The following is a 14220-nucleotide window of genomic DNA, read 5'->3' as shown; positions in this document are numbered from 1 at the left end:
TTCGCCATGTGCCAATATATTGATAAATCCTTGCTTTCCTCAATTTTCAGGCACAAAACATCACTTTTGGTGAGCATGTCAAGAGATTCTAAGGTTCTTGTTTTCCTGTCTTTTATGTTGTCATGTCCATTTACTTGTCTATCTACTTAATTTTGAATTTTCATTTACACTGTCAATTCTTCCTTTCCTGTCCTAACATGCTTTGATTGTTTCAATAGGACTATAGGTACTAATCAATAAGTTGTTTGTGTGTGTTGTAAAATCTAAAAGAGGAATAAAGTTATCTGTGAAGTTCAGTTTATAAAAAATAGTTTTCCTAGCGGAAGCTAACAGAGATCTAGAGTGTTTTTTCCTTACTAAATGAATATTTATGTCTTTCTAGTATTCAATCATTATTTTTATACTATTTGATTAATCTGACGTATAATTTGTAGCTTCAAATTGATTGCCATGGCAAGTTCATACTTTTTAGATATTTCTTCCACTTCAATGCTCTAGTACTTTTTACTTTTTTAGATATTTCTTCCAGTTAAGCCCTATGCTTGAAACCTTATTATATTCTGCCATGACCATTTGAGAAAAAAATAGAAATTTGAGTTTAAATTCTGTCCACATTCAGTGTGAATTTTTTACAGTTTGTTTGAAAGATGAGCAAACCATAATGAGTGTTTTTTACGCTATTATTTAGAGAATGTTTTAACTTAACTCTTCACATTTTCTTAGTGAGCTTGTACACATCCCTTGTCCTTTTTAATCACATCTTATCCATTTTATGTTTAAACTAGCTGATTCTGAATCTGATTGAGTTAGCTTCTCTTACTTCCTATTTTCTTTATAGTGTCATGCAATATTGATGTTTTATTATATGTTTTTTTTATAGTTAACAAATGGATCTTAGAGTAGTTGACACTTCAGTTCTTTTACGAAAACGTAAAAGAAATGAAGAAGAAGAGACAAAATTGCAGGAGCAAATAACATTCATTGTTGCTAGTGTCGTTGCTATGCTTTTAGGTGTAGTAGCTTGGTATCATGAGATGCATTTTGTTAAGGAACCGTCCCGAAATTGGGAATTGGAAAGACGCAATTTCCTTAATCGTCTATATAGAGGAACTGAAAGTGATTGCATTGAACAATTAAGAGTCAGTAAAAGGGCATTTTTTAAACTTTGTGGAATTTTACAAGATAAAGGACAGTTGGTAAGAACAAGAAATGTCCCAACGATTGAAGCAGTGGCAATGTTTTTGCACATCCTTGCTCACAACCTAAAGTACAGAGTAGTGCACTTTACCTATTATAGATCCAAAGAAACAATAAGTAGGCAATTCAACAATGTCCTACGAGCTGTGATGAAAGTGAGTGGGGAATATTTGAAGTTTCAAGACCATAATAATCTAGAGGGCTCTGAGGCATACAAATGGAGATGGTTTTAGGTAAACTTATCACAAGCTTGAGTAATTATGAGATTTCTAGTAATTACAACTTATTTATGATTTTTAAACTTTTTTAGAATTCAATTGGAGCACTTGATGGGACACATATTCCAGTAACAGTGGCAGCAGAAGATAAACCTAGATACCGTAATAGAAAGGGTGACATCTCTACGAATGTGTTAGGGGTTTGTGGTCCAGATTTAAAGTTTATTTACGTGTTACCTGGTTGGGAAGGCTCGGCAGGAGATTCACGAGTATTGCGAGATGCTTTACGTCGTCAAAATCACCTTCAAATTCCGAATGAAAATATTCTCAACCTTGATACTTTTTTTACTATATTAAATACAATTATATGATTTTTGTTTTCTTGGAAAAAAACCATCGCAGGTAAATACTTTCTGGTCGACGCAGGATATACAAATGGCCCAGGATTTTTAGCACCTTATCGAGGGACTAGATATCATCTCAATGAGTGGATTGGAAACACCCCTCAAAACTACAAGGAGTTGTTCAATCTCCGTCATGCAAGTGCAAGGAATGTAATTGAAAGATCATTTGGGATATTGAAAAAACGATGGAGTATATTAAGAACTCCATCTTTTTTTGATATAAAAACACAAATAAGAATGATTAACGCTTGTTTCGTACTGCACAATTTTATAAGAGATGAGCAACAATATGACCCAATTTTAGAGGTCCAAGACTTGGAGCTTTTATCGGTTGTTGATGAAGAGTTAACCAGTCAACATGGGGAAACAATTACAAGTAATGTTGCAAATGAGGTCACAACTATTCAAGTATCTGAGGCATGGACAACGTTTCGGGACACTTTAGCAATGGATATGTTTGTTGAATATCAACATAGGAGAAACTTAGTTTAGGGACAACATGTTATCAGTTGTCTTTGCTTTCTACCTTGTTTGTTGTGTCTGTTATCTGTTTTTCCATTTCTTATGTGTTTCTTGGTTATTTCTGTAGTTGCTTTGTTCTGTTGTGTGTGTTGGCTCACTTAGAAGAGCCTTGTTTCCAAGCTTTTTATCCTATTAATATTAATTGAATGATTGATCAGAACTAACTGTGGCTTGATTCATCCAATTATTAGTTAAATGCTTAGTATGTTGTCTTGTATATGTATATTCTGTTTATTTTCAGAAACTCTTCATGTTTATTTATTTTCAAACAGGGTTACAACTGGACCAGAGACTTGGACAGTGAGGAGCTATTGGAACAGTTTCTATATTGACTTGTTGGTTGCCGGGTAATATTTTATAACTTGAGGATATTCATCATCTTTTTGTTATTTGATCTGTTTGCTGTGGACACTTCAATTAGGTTCAAGTGCTCTATTTTTCTTCTGGTTATTAGTAATTGTCTAATGTTTGTTTATGTTTGAAGGAGAGATGAGGGGAAAAAGGAAAATGACGGAAGCTAGTAATGAGGATAAGAAAGATGATAGCAGAGCTTACTTTACTTGGAACTTGGAGATGGACCGTGCACTTGCTGATATACTTAGAGATCAAAGAAGCATGGGAAACAAGAGTGATGGTGCATGGAAAGGAGTGGCATATAACACTGCGGCTCAAATGTTGTCTTCACGCTTCAATTTGCAACTTATTGGAGAGAATGTTAAAAACCGCATCAAGCTGTGGAGATCATGGTATGGCATTGTTAGTGACATCCTTAGTCAAAGTGGTTTTGATTGGGATGGAACCAAATATATGATTTCTGTTTCAAATGAAGATGCATGGAATGAGTATGTCAAGGTAATGATTTTTAATGTTATTACTATTTAATTAAATTATTGTTTGTGTTAGTATTAATATGCTGTCTATTTTCTTTGTAGTCACATAATGACGCTAAGAGGTTCCGATTTAAGGTGATTGCTAATTGGGATGACATTGTAGACTTGTGTGCTAAAGATAGAGCAACGGGAATTGGAGCAGAGACATCCTTGGATGCAGATGACATCATGAGCAAAGAAGCAAATGAGGATGGAGCTTATATTGTGGATATTGATGCTGATGAACAAAGCTCTACAACAAGGAAAAGCAAACAACCAATGGAATTCAAAAAGGGAAAAAGTGGAGAAAAGAATGGGATAATTACTTCAATGAATAAAGTGGCTGAGTCATTGAGTGAATTTGTACAAGCAACTAGAAAAGGGGTGAAAAATGTCCAAGAAGTGGTTCATGATGTGATGGATGAGCTAAAGAACATTCCGGACCTTAATGGCACTCAATGGCTAAAAGCAGTGGATTGGCTTTCAGAAAATCCAAATAAGTTGGAGATTTTGAAAGCTCTTCCCATTGAGAGAAAGAAAGATTACATCTTAGCTTTTATGCACTGATTCGTGATTTTCTATAGTTTATGGACCCATTTGTAGTGTTTCCAACTTTCCACTATGCCACTGTTGAGACTTTTTTTTTATTTAATTTTCATTTGGATTGATGTTAGCACTTGTTACTGTTGAGACTTTCTTTTATTTAATTTTCATTTGGATTGATGTTAGCACTTGTTAAAAACACAGTTTTAAATTTAAAGTAATAGGAAATGTGATATCTCCGTGAATGTATTAGAAATTTGTGATCCAACTAATTTCAGATTTTTGAGTCAATTCAGGGGGTTTGGGCCGATTATAAAATTCTGGGTTAATTTTAAGTTAAGTTTTTTTATTATAATTATCCAAATAATATTAATTAGATTAAAAAAATAAGATAAAGGAAATTCAATTGATTCAATTGAATTCCCTAGCATTACCCAAACAAAGAATTTTAAAATTGATGGAATTTAATCACCTTATCCAAACAAGGGAATTTGAAAATCAAGGGAATTCAATTGAATCAATTAAATTCCCTAGAATTTAAAATCCCTTGGATTTCTACAATCACCCCATCCAAACACAACCTAAAAGAAGTATGGATTATTTTCCAGAAATAATTAAAAATAGATAATCTCAATATACTTGAGTAAAAAAGACTATAATTAAATAGTCAGTAGATCATAGAGATATCTATTTTTGAATTGCAATTAGATTCCAAAACCATATTTTCAAGAAAAAATAAGAGTAAAGAGAATAGTTCGAAATGTCAATTTAAGATGCAAGACTGCAAGTCACCGGAACACATAATCTTTTTGGTTTCTTCAAAAGCTCAAATTTCATGTAAAAAGTTACGAACAAGATGCATGTGGCAATCAGTATAGCACTCATAAGATGCCAGAAAGTGATTTAAGCTAAGGTCCCATCTATTTACTAGTATGTACACAATTATATCACCTTCTTGGTTTTCCAGCATGCATAAGGTAACTTTCAATTTCAACCAGCTTCCTCTGGGTGTGACACTCTAATATCCAATTCTAACACCCAAAAGGAAGAGAAAGCATCAGATTACATTTTAGACTATTACTCACAATCGACTAGTTATAAATGGTGGTTGTTGAGAACATTTTAGAAAGCATCATGGATTGACATTAACAGTTATAAATGATAAAAGCATGACTTCATCAAATATTAAAATTGATGTGAATACTGCACTCAACAAGTTCTCACCTGTGCCTAAGCGCCCTGCGAGGTACGAAGCCAGCTAAGATCTTTAATATAACATCAACATCATCGTATATGTATCCCTCCTAACATCGAGACAGAGCATAGACCTGGAATAGTGGAGGGAGACAACTCACCGGCGGTAGAAATCGGCGATGGCAACAGAGACGAAATGAAATGTTGATTGCTTGAAAACATACAAACACAATAACCTAAAAACGGCAAGAGATCGACATTCAGAGATTTGAGGTGAACAAAACTGAAACAGTGGCCGAGAATGAGAGAGGAGAAATTGAGAATCAATGGTCCTCAAGTATAAGGATGACTAAAATCTTCTAAAGCTTATACCTACAATGTACTTCATCCAAAGAGAGAGGCCTCTGGAAAAAAAAATTAAGCAAAGCTTTCTTAACAGTTCTTAAGGTACAAGAACTTGCGCTGCGAGTGCTCGCTGCCATGCTTTAGATACGACGATTCCACGGCGGAGCGATTCTGCATGAAGGCGTGCAGGTTCAGATGAGAGGGAAGAACACTATCCTCCGATGAGTTTGTGGCGGTTGCCGCTGTTCTTCTAAGCACCACCGAGGTATCATCGCCACCGCCGTTCACTGTCGTTGCCGCAAGGGTGTCGATATGCAATGGAATGGGTGGATGTTGTGATAGTTTGATCAACGATTAGTAGAGAATTAGGAGAAAATTTTGAGTATTGATTTGGGGCTGGTCCATTGAATGAGATTTGATTAGGTTAAGGGTGAGTGGCGTTGAAGAAATAAATTGGGAGAGAGAATGAAGATGCTGATAAAAAATATAAAAAATTGAAACAACTTAGAAAATTTGGGAACATTCAAATTGAGAAAAGGGAAATTTTGAAATTCAGGTGTGCTAGCAGAATTTGCATTATGAATTTACGGAGGAATAACGCGATTGAGAGAATGAGGAGGACTGTGATGTTTTCATTTTTAAATTTATTGGATTATATTGAAAATATTTTTTAAAATTATTAATTAACAATTTAAATAATATCTAATTATTAATGAAGAATATTTTTCGTCACTGAAATTGGGTGGGGTGTAGATTTTAGATAAGAATGAGGTAGAGTGTAATTCTAACAAACCTTGAGGGGGTGAGTGTACTTTACTCTAAAAATTAACGTTCATATACATATAACGTTGCAATTATAAAATGAAACATGGTGTAGTTCGAATGGCTTGCATTCGCAACACTTACTCTTTACTTCATGGAGATGGTGAACAAAACAATTTTAAGATGATAACAACATTTATTAGCCAAGAGTAAAAGAAACCATTTAATAAATCAATTGCTTATATTTTTATAAATTTCTCTCAAAAACTAATAATTAAGAGTAAAATAATCCATTTTTTTAAGTGAAAGACTTGTGAGAGTTTTTTTTTAAAATGAAATGAATATATAATATAAGCTAGAGTCAAAAAAGACTCAAGTCAAGAACCAAATACAAAAGAGCAGTCGAAATCAACATATACACCCAGAGCTTTGCTAAGACCCCACCACCAACCCGCAGAATGACCAAAACAAAATCCCAAGAAAGAGCCTCATTAAAACCTTACTTGGAAAAACTCAGTGGGATAAAAACCAAGCAAGGAAAAAGAGTACCACAATCTTGGGAAAGCCATTCTGCTACTAAACAAAAACCAATAAATCAAATATGTACAAGCTCAGGTACCATGTAGCAAATTACGGGCAACACAACTACAACAAAACAAGAAAAACAGCAAAGTCATGCACTAGCAGCAACAGGTAAATTTCTGTAACAACAAACAGCAACAGCGCAATGGGCAAAACAGCAACCAAAAACAGCAACAGCAGCCTCCATTTTCGAGTAGCAACAGCAACAATAATTAACAGCACCAGCAAAACAGCAGCCACATTCATACAGCAACAACAACTACAGCGAGAAACAGCACATATCAGCAACAGCTCATATCAGCAACAACACATATCAGCAACAACAACAACAGCGAGAAGCAGCACATATCAGCAACAACACATATCAGCAACAGCACATATCAGCAACAACAATGACAGCACCAGCGCATATCATCAACAACACTGACAGCACCATCAACAGCAACGACAGCATCAGCACCAGCAACAGCAAACCAGCATACATCACCTATCAGCAACAGCAATGACAGCACCAGCAACAACAACAAAACAGCGATTCCAACCAGCAGTAAAAACAACAGCAGCAATGCCAGCACTAACAGGTAAACAATTCCATGTCTCCCTTCAACCTGCAACCAAAAATATAAATCCAAAGAAAGACACCTTTACACCAACACAATTAGTGTCCTAAATAGATCCAAACCGGATCCTCCCTAGAGCAACCTTGCTTAGCCAACTCATCCGCCTCCGCATTTCCTTCCCTCAAAATATGATTTACCCCAATACATGACACTAACGACATAAAAAAATCAATCATGTTCAACTCATTTGTAAGCTTCCAAGGTCTCATTTTTTCTCCTATTACCCAACCAACAGCTAAGGTAGAATCACTTTCAACCTCCACTGAAGATACCAAAAATTGTTGACAAAATAAGAGAGCATAAAGAATAGCAAGCACCTCCGCCTCATCAGCACGCTGGACCTCAACTTTTCTGGAAAACTTTCCAATCACTACCCCCGCCCCATTCCTCAAAATACCTCCGATACCAGCACCCCCAGATTGAAAAGACCCATCAACATTAAACTTGAGAGTCATACCTTGGGGAGGTTTCCAAGGCACAATAGGACGTACACCTGCTTTGCTCTGAATATCTATCTTTGTAAAGCCTCTTGCAAATTGATCCGCCCATAAGGACATTCCTTCCACCAAGCCTTTATCCATGTAAATAGCATAAACAAATGGGACTCCCATACCTCATCAACAGCATAAGGTAGATTAGTAAAAACTACATTGTTTCTAGCCAGCCACACAACCCAACAGAGAGCATACGGTATCAAGTCCCATAAAATAATTGTTGTGGTTCTACGAAGAGACCTCCATTCTGCCAAACACCCCGGGATAGAGTCAGGCACCACCCACCAAACACCTTCTCTGTGTAATACATTTACCCACAACTGCCAAACCTTAGGACAATGCAAGAAAAGATGGGCAACCGTTTCAGGTGCAGCCAAGCACAATGCACAAGTCGCTCCATCTTCCAGGGCCACACCACGGCGCCTCAGATTTTCTTTAGTAGCGATCCTGTTCTTCTGAACCTGCCATAAAAATAGAGCAATTTTTTACGGTAAAATTGGCCTTAAAAAATTCGGTACTGACCATCCGTCCTCCGTGAGCCACCTCGCCTCAACAACTGCACATAGGGATTTCACACTAAACATTCCCATATTATCATGCTTCCACATCATAGAATCAACCTCTGCATGCACGCCCTGTTTGGGAACCATTTGTTGGAGAACATGAAGTAAATCATCATATTGTTGTCGTTCCCAACCCAAAAAGTGTCGCACAAAGGAGAGGTCCCATACCCACTTGTGGCCATCCACCACTCCACATTCCATAACTGTTGCTTTCTTATGTGATGCTAGAGCAAAAACACGTGGAAACACAAGCCGGAATGGACCTGAACCAGCCCAATGATCTAACCAGAACAGGACGCCACTCCCCCTTCCTACTTGAACTGCTATGCCATCCCTGAATACACTACCTACCAACCCATTATCACGCCACACTGCATATACATCAGCTAGTGGAATAGACAATTTTTTATGATCAAGTGAATCCAAACTAAGAGATATCAACTCCCGCTGCAACCCATATTTCCCACAAATCACCTCCCTCCATAACACATTTCTCTCCCGCCCAAAACGCCAAATCCATTTTAGCAACATAGCTTTATTTTTCCATTCAAGATAACCCACCCCCAAACCACCATACCTAGATTCTTTGCAAACCTCCTCCCACGCCACCCACATAATTTTTTGATCTCCTTGTGCTCCCCCCCCCCCCACAAGAAACGCCTCATAATCTTCTCCATACGCGCAATAATCCCCTTCGGAGCTCTGTAAAGTGCCATGTAGTATAGTGGAATAGCATTCAAAACAGATTTAATAAGAACTAACCTTCCACTAAAGGACAAAAAACGTGAGCTCCATGTGCCTAGTTTTTCTGTCAGCCGCTCCAAAACAGGGTTCCAAAACGATAACCGCCTAGGATTGCCACCAAGCGGTGAACCAAGATAGATGAACGGTAAAGAGCCAACCTTGAAGTTCCACCAACTTGCTGCTGCCTGAACCATTAACATAGGCGCATTTACCCCAAATACCTCAGATTTGGTGAAATTAATTTTTAAGCCTGACGCGAACAAAAAGGTTTCAACCACCAAAGCCAAAGTCTCATACTGGTTTTGAGCACAATCTGTAAAAAGCAAAGAATCATCAGCAAACTGTAGATGATTTAAATAAAGTCCCGGAGCCACTTCCACACCACATGGAATATCTTGGGCTGGCAGCTGATTCAACATACACGACATCCCATTAGCCACTATATTAAAGAGAAGAGGAGATAATGGATCACCCTGTCGCAGTCCCTTTTCAATAGAAAATAAATCGGACGGCGACCCATTAACCAAAACCGCCAAAGACGTTGATGAAATACAGCCCTGCATCCACCTGACCCATTTTTCTCCAAAGCCCATTTCCTGCAAAAGCTCCAAAAGAAAACCCCATTCAACGCTATCATAAGCTTTTGCAAAATCAATTTTAAAAGGCAAACCTCCCTGTGGCCTTGATGACATAGAATGGACAATCTCATTTGCAATCAAGGAGTAATCAGCAATTTGTCGCCCAGCTGTAAAAGCAAACTGATTCTGAGTTAACAGACGCGGGAGTACCATACTGAGACGAACTGATAAAACCTTAGACAACAATTTGTATACACTTCCAATCAAGCTAATGGGCCTGTAATCAGATATCTCTTCCTGGTGACCTCCTTTGGGAATAAGAGCTATGAATGTTGAGTTTAAGCCCTTCACCAGTCGACCAGAGTGATGAAAATCATCAAAAAACTGAAGCAGATCATCCTTCACTAAGTTCCAAATTTTTTTTAAAAAATCCATGCTAAAACCATCTGGGCCCGGCGCTCTATTACCATCAAAATTTTTAACAGCTTCCCAAATCTCCTCCTGCGTAAAAGCTGCTTCTAACAAATGACTTTCAGATTCTGTCACCTTTCGCAAATTTACATTTTGAAACCGAGGCCTAGTTACAGATGTCTTCCGGAAAAAGTTCTGGAAGTGATTCTGCAAAGCTGCTTTTATCTCTGCTGGAGCCGTCAACTCTCTTCCCTGATATCTGAGCTGAGTAATGTTCTTTTTTACCGTTCTCGCCTTGCATATCCGGTGGAAATATTTTGTATTCCTATCACCCTCCTTCAGCCAACGCACCCTCGACTTTTGTCTCCATATTCGTTCCTCCTCACGGTATGCTCTCCATAAATCCTTCAGAATGTCCCTTCGCTCCTTTGAAAGGCTATGCGATCCCCCCTGCTCTTCCAAATTTCCCATCACATCCTGCAATCTACCCTCCAAGTGCATAATTTTTTCTGTCCCCCATGCTCCATTCCCCTTACGCCACTCTCTAATTTTCCCCCTCAACCCCTTCAATTTTTGTTGCAGGACATAACCCGACCAACCTTGGTATACTGCAGAATGTAACGCTCCAATTTCTCGGGTGTCACACAGTAACCAAAACGTCGTGAATTTCCGTCGTTTAATTAATTAATCTTCAATTAGTGACAAAAGTTCAATTTTACAAAATTCTTGAAACTTAACCATTTCAAACTTGCGGAAATAATCATCAACGTAAACCTCAAACTTTATTAATCATTGAAAAGAGTATGAAATAAATATCCAAAAGAAAACTTCAAAGTAAATTACATCAAGTTAAACTATCCCAACTAAAATAAAGTAAGGGTTCAATGCTTCCAAAACTCGGTACTCTCAACCCAAAAGGAAAAATGGTTGTCTCTCAGCCCAACCATATCCTTGGCCCCTTCCTCTTTATCTTCTTCCTCTTCATCAGAAGTGTTGTCGTCATCCGGTAGTGGCTTGTCACGGAGTATCAACTCCCAAGAATGGGTCATCGTCGTTATCTTCACGACCATCTACCCCCCCACAGATAACACATAAACAAGTAGCGCAAGGGTCAGGTCGCAAACAAGATAATCATAAACATATCATAAAGCACAATAATCATTCGCTTATGAAATTACGTTTTATGACAATTAGTCAGTTAGACTAGTGCATCCTCACATCACACAACCCACCAAACCTTCCTTGGCCAATCTCGATCATCCGCAGATGAACAATTCTCGGAGGGGACCGCAGTACAACCCTCAATCACCTGGAGACCTAACCAGCTCATCCACAAATCACTCAGGGAGACCCACACAGTCACTCCCTATCCCATGACTAAATCATGGTTATCACGTGGAGACCTAACCGGCTCATCCACAAAAACACCCTCGCGCGCAAGCCCATCGTTCTCATGGACCATAGTCTACACCGACCTATGTTCCATTAATCACATTTTCACTTTTTACTTGCAAGCGAGTTATTTCTCTTTCTCTTATATTGAGGCTCTAAGTCAAGTCTTCCTAGAGTCTTTTATTCTCTTCACAACACTAAAGATAGCAACACAACATTCACAGTGCACAAAAGGGAATTACGACTAGGTGAGCGACCCTTTTGTACAAATAGCCAATTAAACAGTGTGAAATCATTTAAGAATAGCCATATACATAAAAACATGCATATTATGTCACAACAGCACCACAAGGCAAGTACCAAGGCTCATGAAATCAAGCTTAACAGCATATAACTCACAGCATCTCCTAAACACATGTTCCTAAACAAAACTTCAAAACATTTTCGCAACTCAACATATTGACAGCAGAAACAACTTTCACAAAAACAGAGCCACAGAATGTATCTTTCAACCAAAAATCACGTATGATACCTTTCTGGAAAGCTATTTTAAATATCTACAACTCTCTAGTTAAACACTAGTTCATTTGAGTCCCATAATTAGGTGATATTTGGCCTTAAAGCTTACTGTCCGGAACAGGAAAGACAGCAGGTGTAACAGTTACTAAAAACGACCCCCAGATCACATTACTAAACCAAAAAATATGATTTTTATATGTCTGGAAAGATATTTCGAAAATCTACAACTTTCACTTTAATCACATTTTCATTTGACGACCATAAACAGGTAAAAAGGGTCTCTGAAGTCCGCTGTCCAGTACAGGAAACTGGCAGCGAAACTCCCACCTCTAGTTTAAGCTATAAACCATTTCAGCCCAAGGCTTTAAGCTATGTTCCAGCAATAAAAATCAAATCACATAGGTCTCATATCATAATAGTACAGAGCAACCAAATCTTCAACCTAAACCCTCATGCAAACCCTCAACAATCCAGATTCTTCACAACCAAACATAGCAACAAGTCCCTAACAAACTACCCAAGTCCTAGGACCAGCCCTTACCTTGATTCTTGATCTGAAAATAGAAGAGAATGAAGTTTGGAAGAACAATCTCTTGCTGTCCAAGTCCCCTTCACCTTCTTTCTCCCTCGCGATTTCTCTCTCCCTCTCGCAAAGCTCTCTCTCGCGTGTACGACGGCGTCCCGGCGGTGGTGGCGGCTTGAGCGGCGACCTCCCCCCTTGCTTTCTTGAGTTCTCTCACTGTTCTCTCTCTGGTTTTTCACGTGAAGAGATGGGGTGCAGTTTCTGTTCTGAATGAGGGAAAGAAAATAGGGTTTTCCCCTTAATCCCATGCAAACCACAAGTGGGCTAGGGTTTGGTTTTCCCTTTTCAAGCCCAAATCTCATCACCTTTGACCCAATTATTTAAAAAACCCTAACCAGGTCTTATTTAATTAAAAACCTACTCTTTTTAATTAAATAACCTAACCAAATTCGGAATTAAAATAAAAATGCACAAATTAATTCACTGGCACTTTACTGCCAGAACCACACTCGGTAAAATTCGAATTTCTCGAGCTACAGGGGTTGGAATGAGCTGATTTCACTTCGGGAATTTTCTACACTTAAAGGGCTACAACTCTCATGAAGGAAGATTTCACAAATGAGGTCGCTAAGACCCTCTAAAAATTCACACAAGTTGACAGGCATAATCTGTCAAAACTCAAACTTAGCCAAAAGTCTCATTTAATTCAATCTATCACTTAAGCATTACATAGGTAAGTCTAGGGTCTTACAATACCACCCTCCTTAAAAATAGTTTCGTCCTCGAAACTACTATAGGAAGACATACCACGCTTCCATTGCGCACTCTGATATTCCCTACAAATTTCCCAGTCGTCTCGACGCATAGGTTATTGTCCTTAGTCTCATCTTTCTGGTCTTCACGTGACATCTCTAATGGTCTAGTTCCACATCATTCTCACAAAGGGAATCCGTCTCTCCTTAACGTTCCTTTCATAGTCCAACACCAACTATCATTCCGATCACCATTTTCCAATATCAAGTTGATCAGGCTCAATATCCAAAAGATGGCAATCAGGAAAAATATTTGGTAAGGATGTTCAAGTCACTCTCATTTCACTGTCTATAACCTAGACACCCGTCGTAGAACCTCACGGAACTCTTCCGTTAGAACACGACCCAAACTGCCTCACTGCAGTCACACAAAACAACAAAAGTTTAAGTCAAACAGGTGTTATGCTCATGCTGGTACACGTTGGTCGGCGTCCCGCCCAGGTGATCCGGATGCAACATCAACAGCTCAGACACGGGAAAACAAACTTTTCGGACACCGAGCTCAAAGGTTCCATCCACCAATTCACTCGTTCAGTAGTTCCATCCACCACCTAGTCCATTCGACAGTTCCATCCACCATCTGGTTTGTCCGATCTATGGTTCCATCCACCATATACGATCGTTGGTTCCATCCACCAATCTCGTCTTTCTTGATGGTTCCATCCACCAATCTCGTCTTTCTTGATGGTTCCATCCACCATCTCGGTCTGTCCAATGGTTCCATCCACCATTCCTGATTCACCGATGGTTCCTTCCCCCATCTCATCGACCGTGATGGTTCCATCCACCATCTTGATCGACGCACTCCGTTCACTGGCTCCATCCGCCATCTCATCGATCTTAATGGTTCCATCCACCATCTTGATCGACACACTCCGTTCACTGGCTCCATCCGCCATCCTTTCTTAGCCGATGGTTCCATCCACCA

The 14220-nt window shown here is 38.7% G+C and overlaps 3 protein-coding genes across 3 annotated transcripts; 2 read left to right on the top strand and 1 right to left on the bottom strand.

The window, feature by feature from the left end:
* Positions 1–887: 887 nt before the first annotated feature.
* Positions 888–2692, top strand: LOC130735126 (uncharacterized). Its single transcript, XM_057587227.1, has 4 exons — positions 888–1352; positions 1508–1655; positions 1818–2274; positions 2614–2692. Exons 1-4 carry the CDS (start codon positions 888–890, stop codon positions 2690–2692), a joined length of 1149 nt encoding a protein of 382 aa, XP_057443210.1.
* LOC130735154 (uncharacterized) lies at positions 2617–3830 on the top strand. Its single transcript, XM_057587252.1, has 3 exons — positions 2617–2688; positions 2826–3193; positions 3274–3830. Exons 2-3 carry the CDS (start codon positions 2831–2833, stop codon positions 3775–3777), a joined length of 867 nt encoding a protein of 288 aa, XP_057443235.1. The 5' UTR covers positions 2617–2688; positions 2826–2830; the 3' UTR covers positions 3778–3830.
* A 2601-nt stretch (positions 3831–6431) lies between these two features.
* Positions 6432–13389, bottom strand: LOC130735125 (uncharacterized). Its single transcript, XM_057587226.1, has 3 exons — positions 13288–13389; positions 12499–12746; positions 6432–6895 (listed from the first exon to the last, which is right to left on the bottom strand). The coding sequence occupies exons 1-3, from the start codon at positions 13387–13389 to the stop codon at positions 6700–6702; spliced, it is 546 nt and encodes a 181-aa protein (XP_057443209.1). The 3' UTR covers positions 6432–6699.
* Between the last annotated feature and the right edge of the window lie 831 nt (positions 13390–14220).

The sequence above is a fragment of the Lotus japonicus genome, chromosome 2 (genome assembly GCF_012489685.1).
Source record: "Lotus japonicus ecotype B-129 chromosome 2, LjGifu_v1.2".
NCBI lineage: Eukaryota > Viridiplantae > Streptophyta > Magnoliopsida > Fabales > Fabaceae > Lotus > Lotus japonicus.
Note: the sequence above shows the minus strand (reverse complement) of the source record. Positions and strands in the feature narration are given on the sequence as shown.

Bases quoted from the DNA above. Each gene is read 5' to 3' on its own strand.
- LOC130735126 (XM_057587227.1), top strand. From the start codon at position 888: ATGGATCTTAGAGTAGTTGACACTTCAGTTCTTTTACGAAAACGTAAA. The intron at 1,353-1,507 runs GTGAGTGGGGAA...AAACTTTTTTAG, and splicing joins TCCTACGAGCTGTGATGAAA to AATTCAATTGGAGCACTTGA. The intron at 1,656-1,817 runs GTTGGGAAGGCT...AAACCATCGCAG, and splicing joins GTTTATTTACGTGTTACCTG to GTAAATACTTTCTGGTCGAC.
- LOC130735125 (XM_057587226.1), bottom strand. From the start codon at position 13,389: ATGTCACGTGAAGACCAGAAAGATGAGACTAAGGACAATAACCTATGC. The intron at 12,747-13,287 runs GTATGTCTTCCT...TCCCTCATTCAG, and splicing joins GAGTGCGCAATGGAAGCGTG to AACAGAAACTGCACCCCATC. The intron at 6,896-12,498 runs GTAAGGGCTGGT...TTCTCGCTGTAG, and splicing joins TTTTCAGATCAAGAATCAAG to TTGTTGTTGCTGTATGAATG.
- LOC130735154 (XM_057587252.1), top strand. From the start codon at position 2,831: ATGAGGGGAAAAAGGAAAATGACGGAAGCTAGTAATGAGGATAAGAAA. The intron at 3,194-3,273 runs GTAATGATTTTT...TTTTCTTTGTAG, and splicing joins CATGGAATGAGTATGTCAAG to TCACATAATGACGCTAAGAG.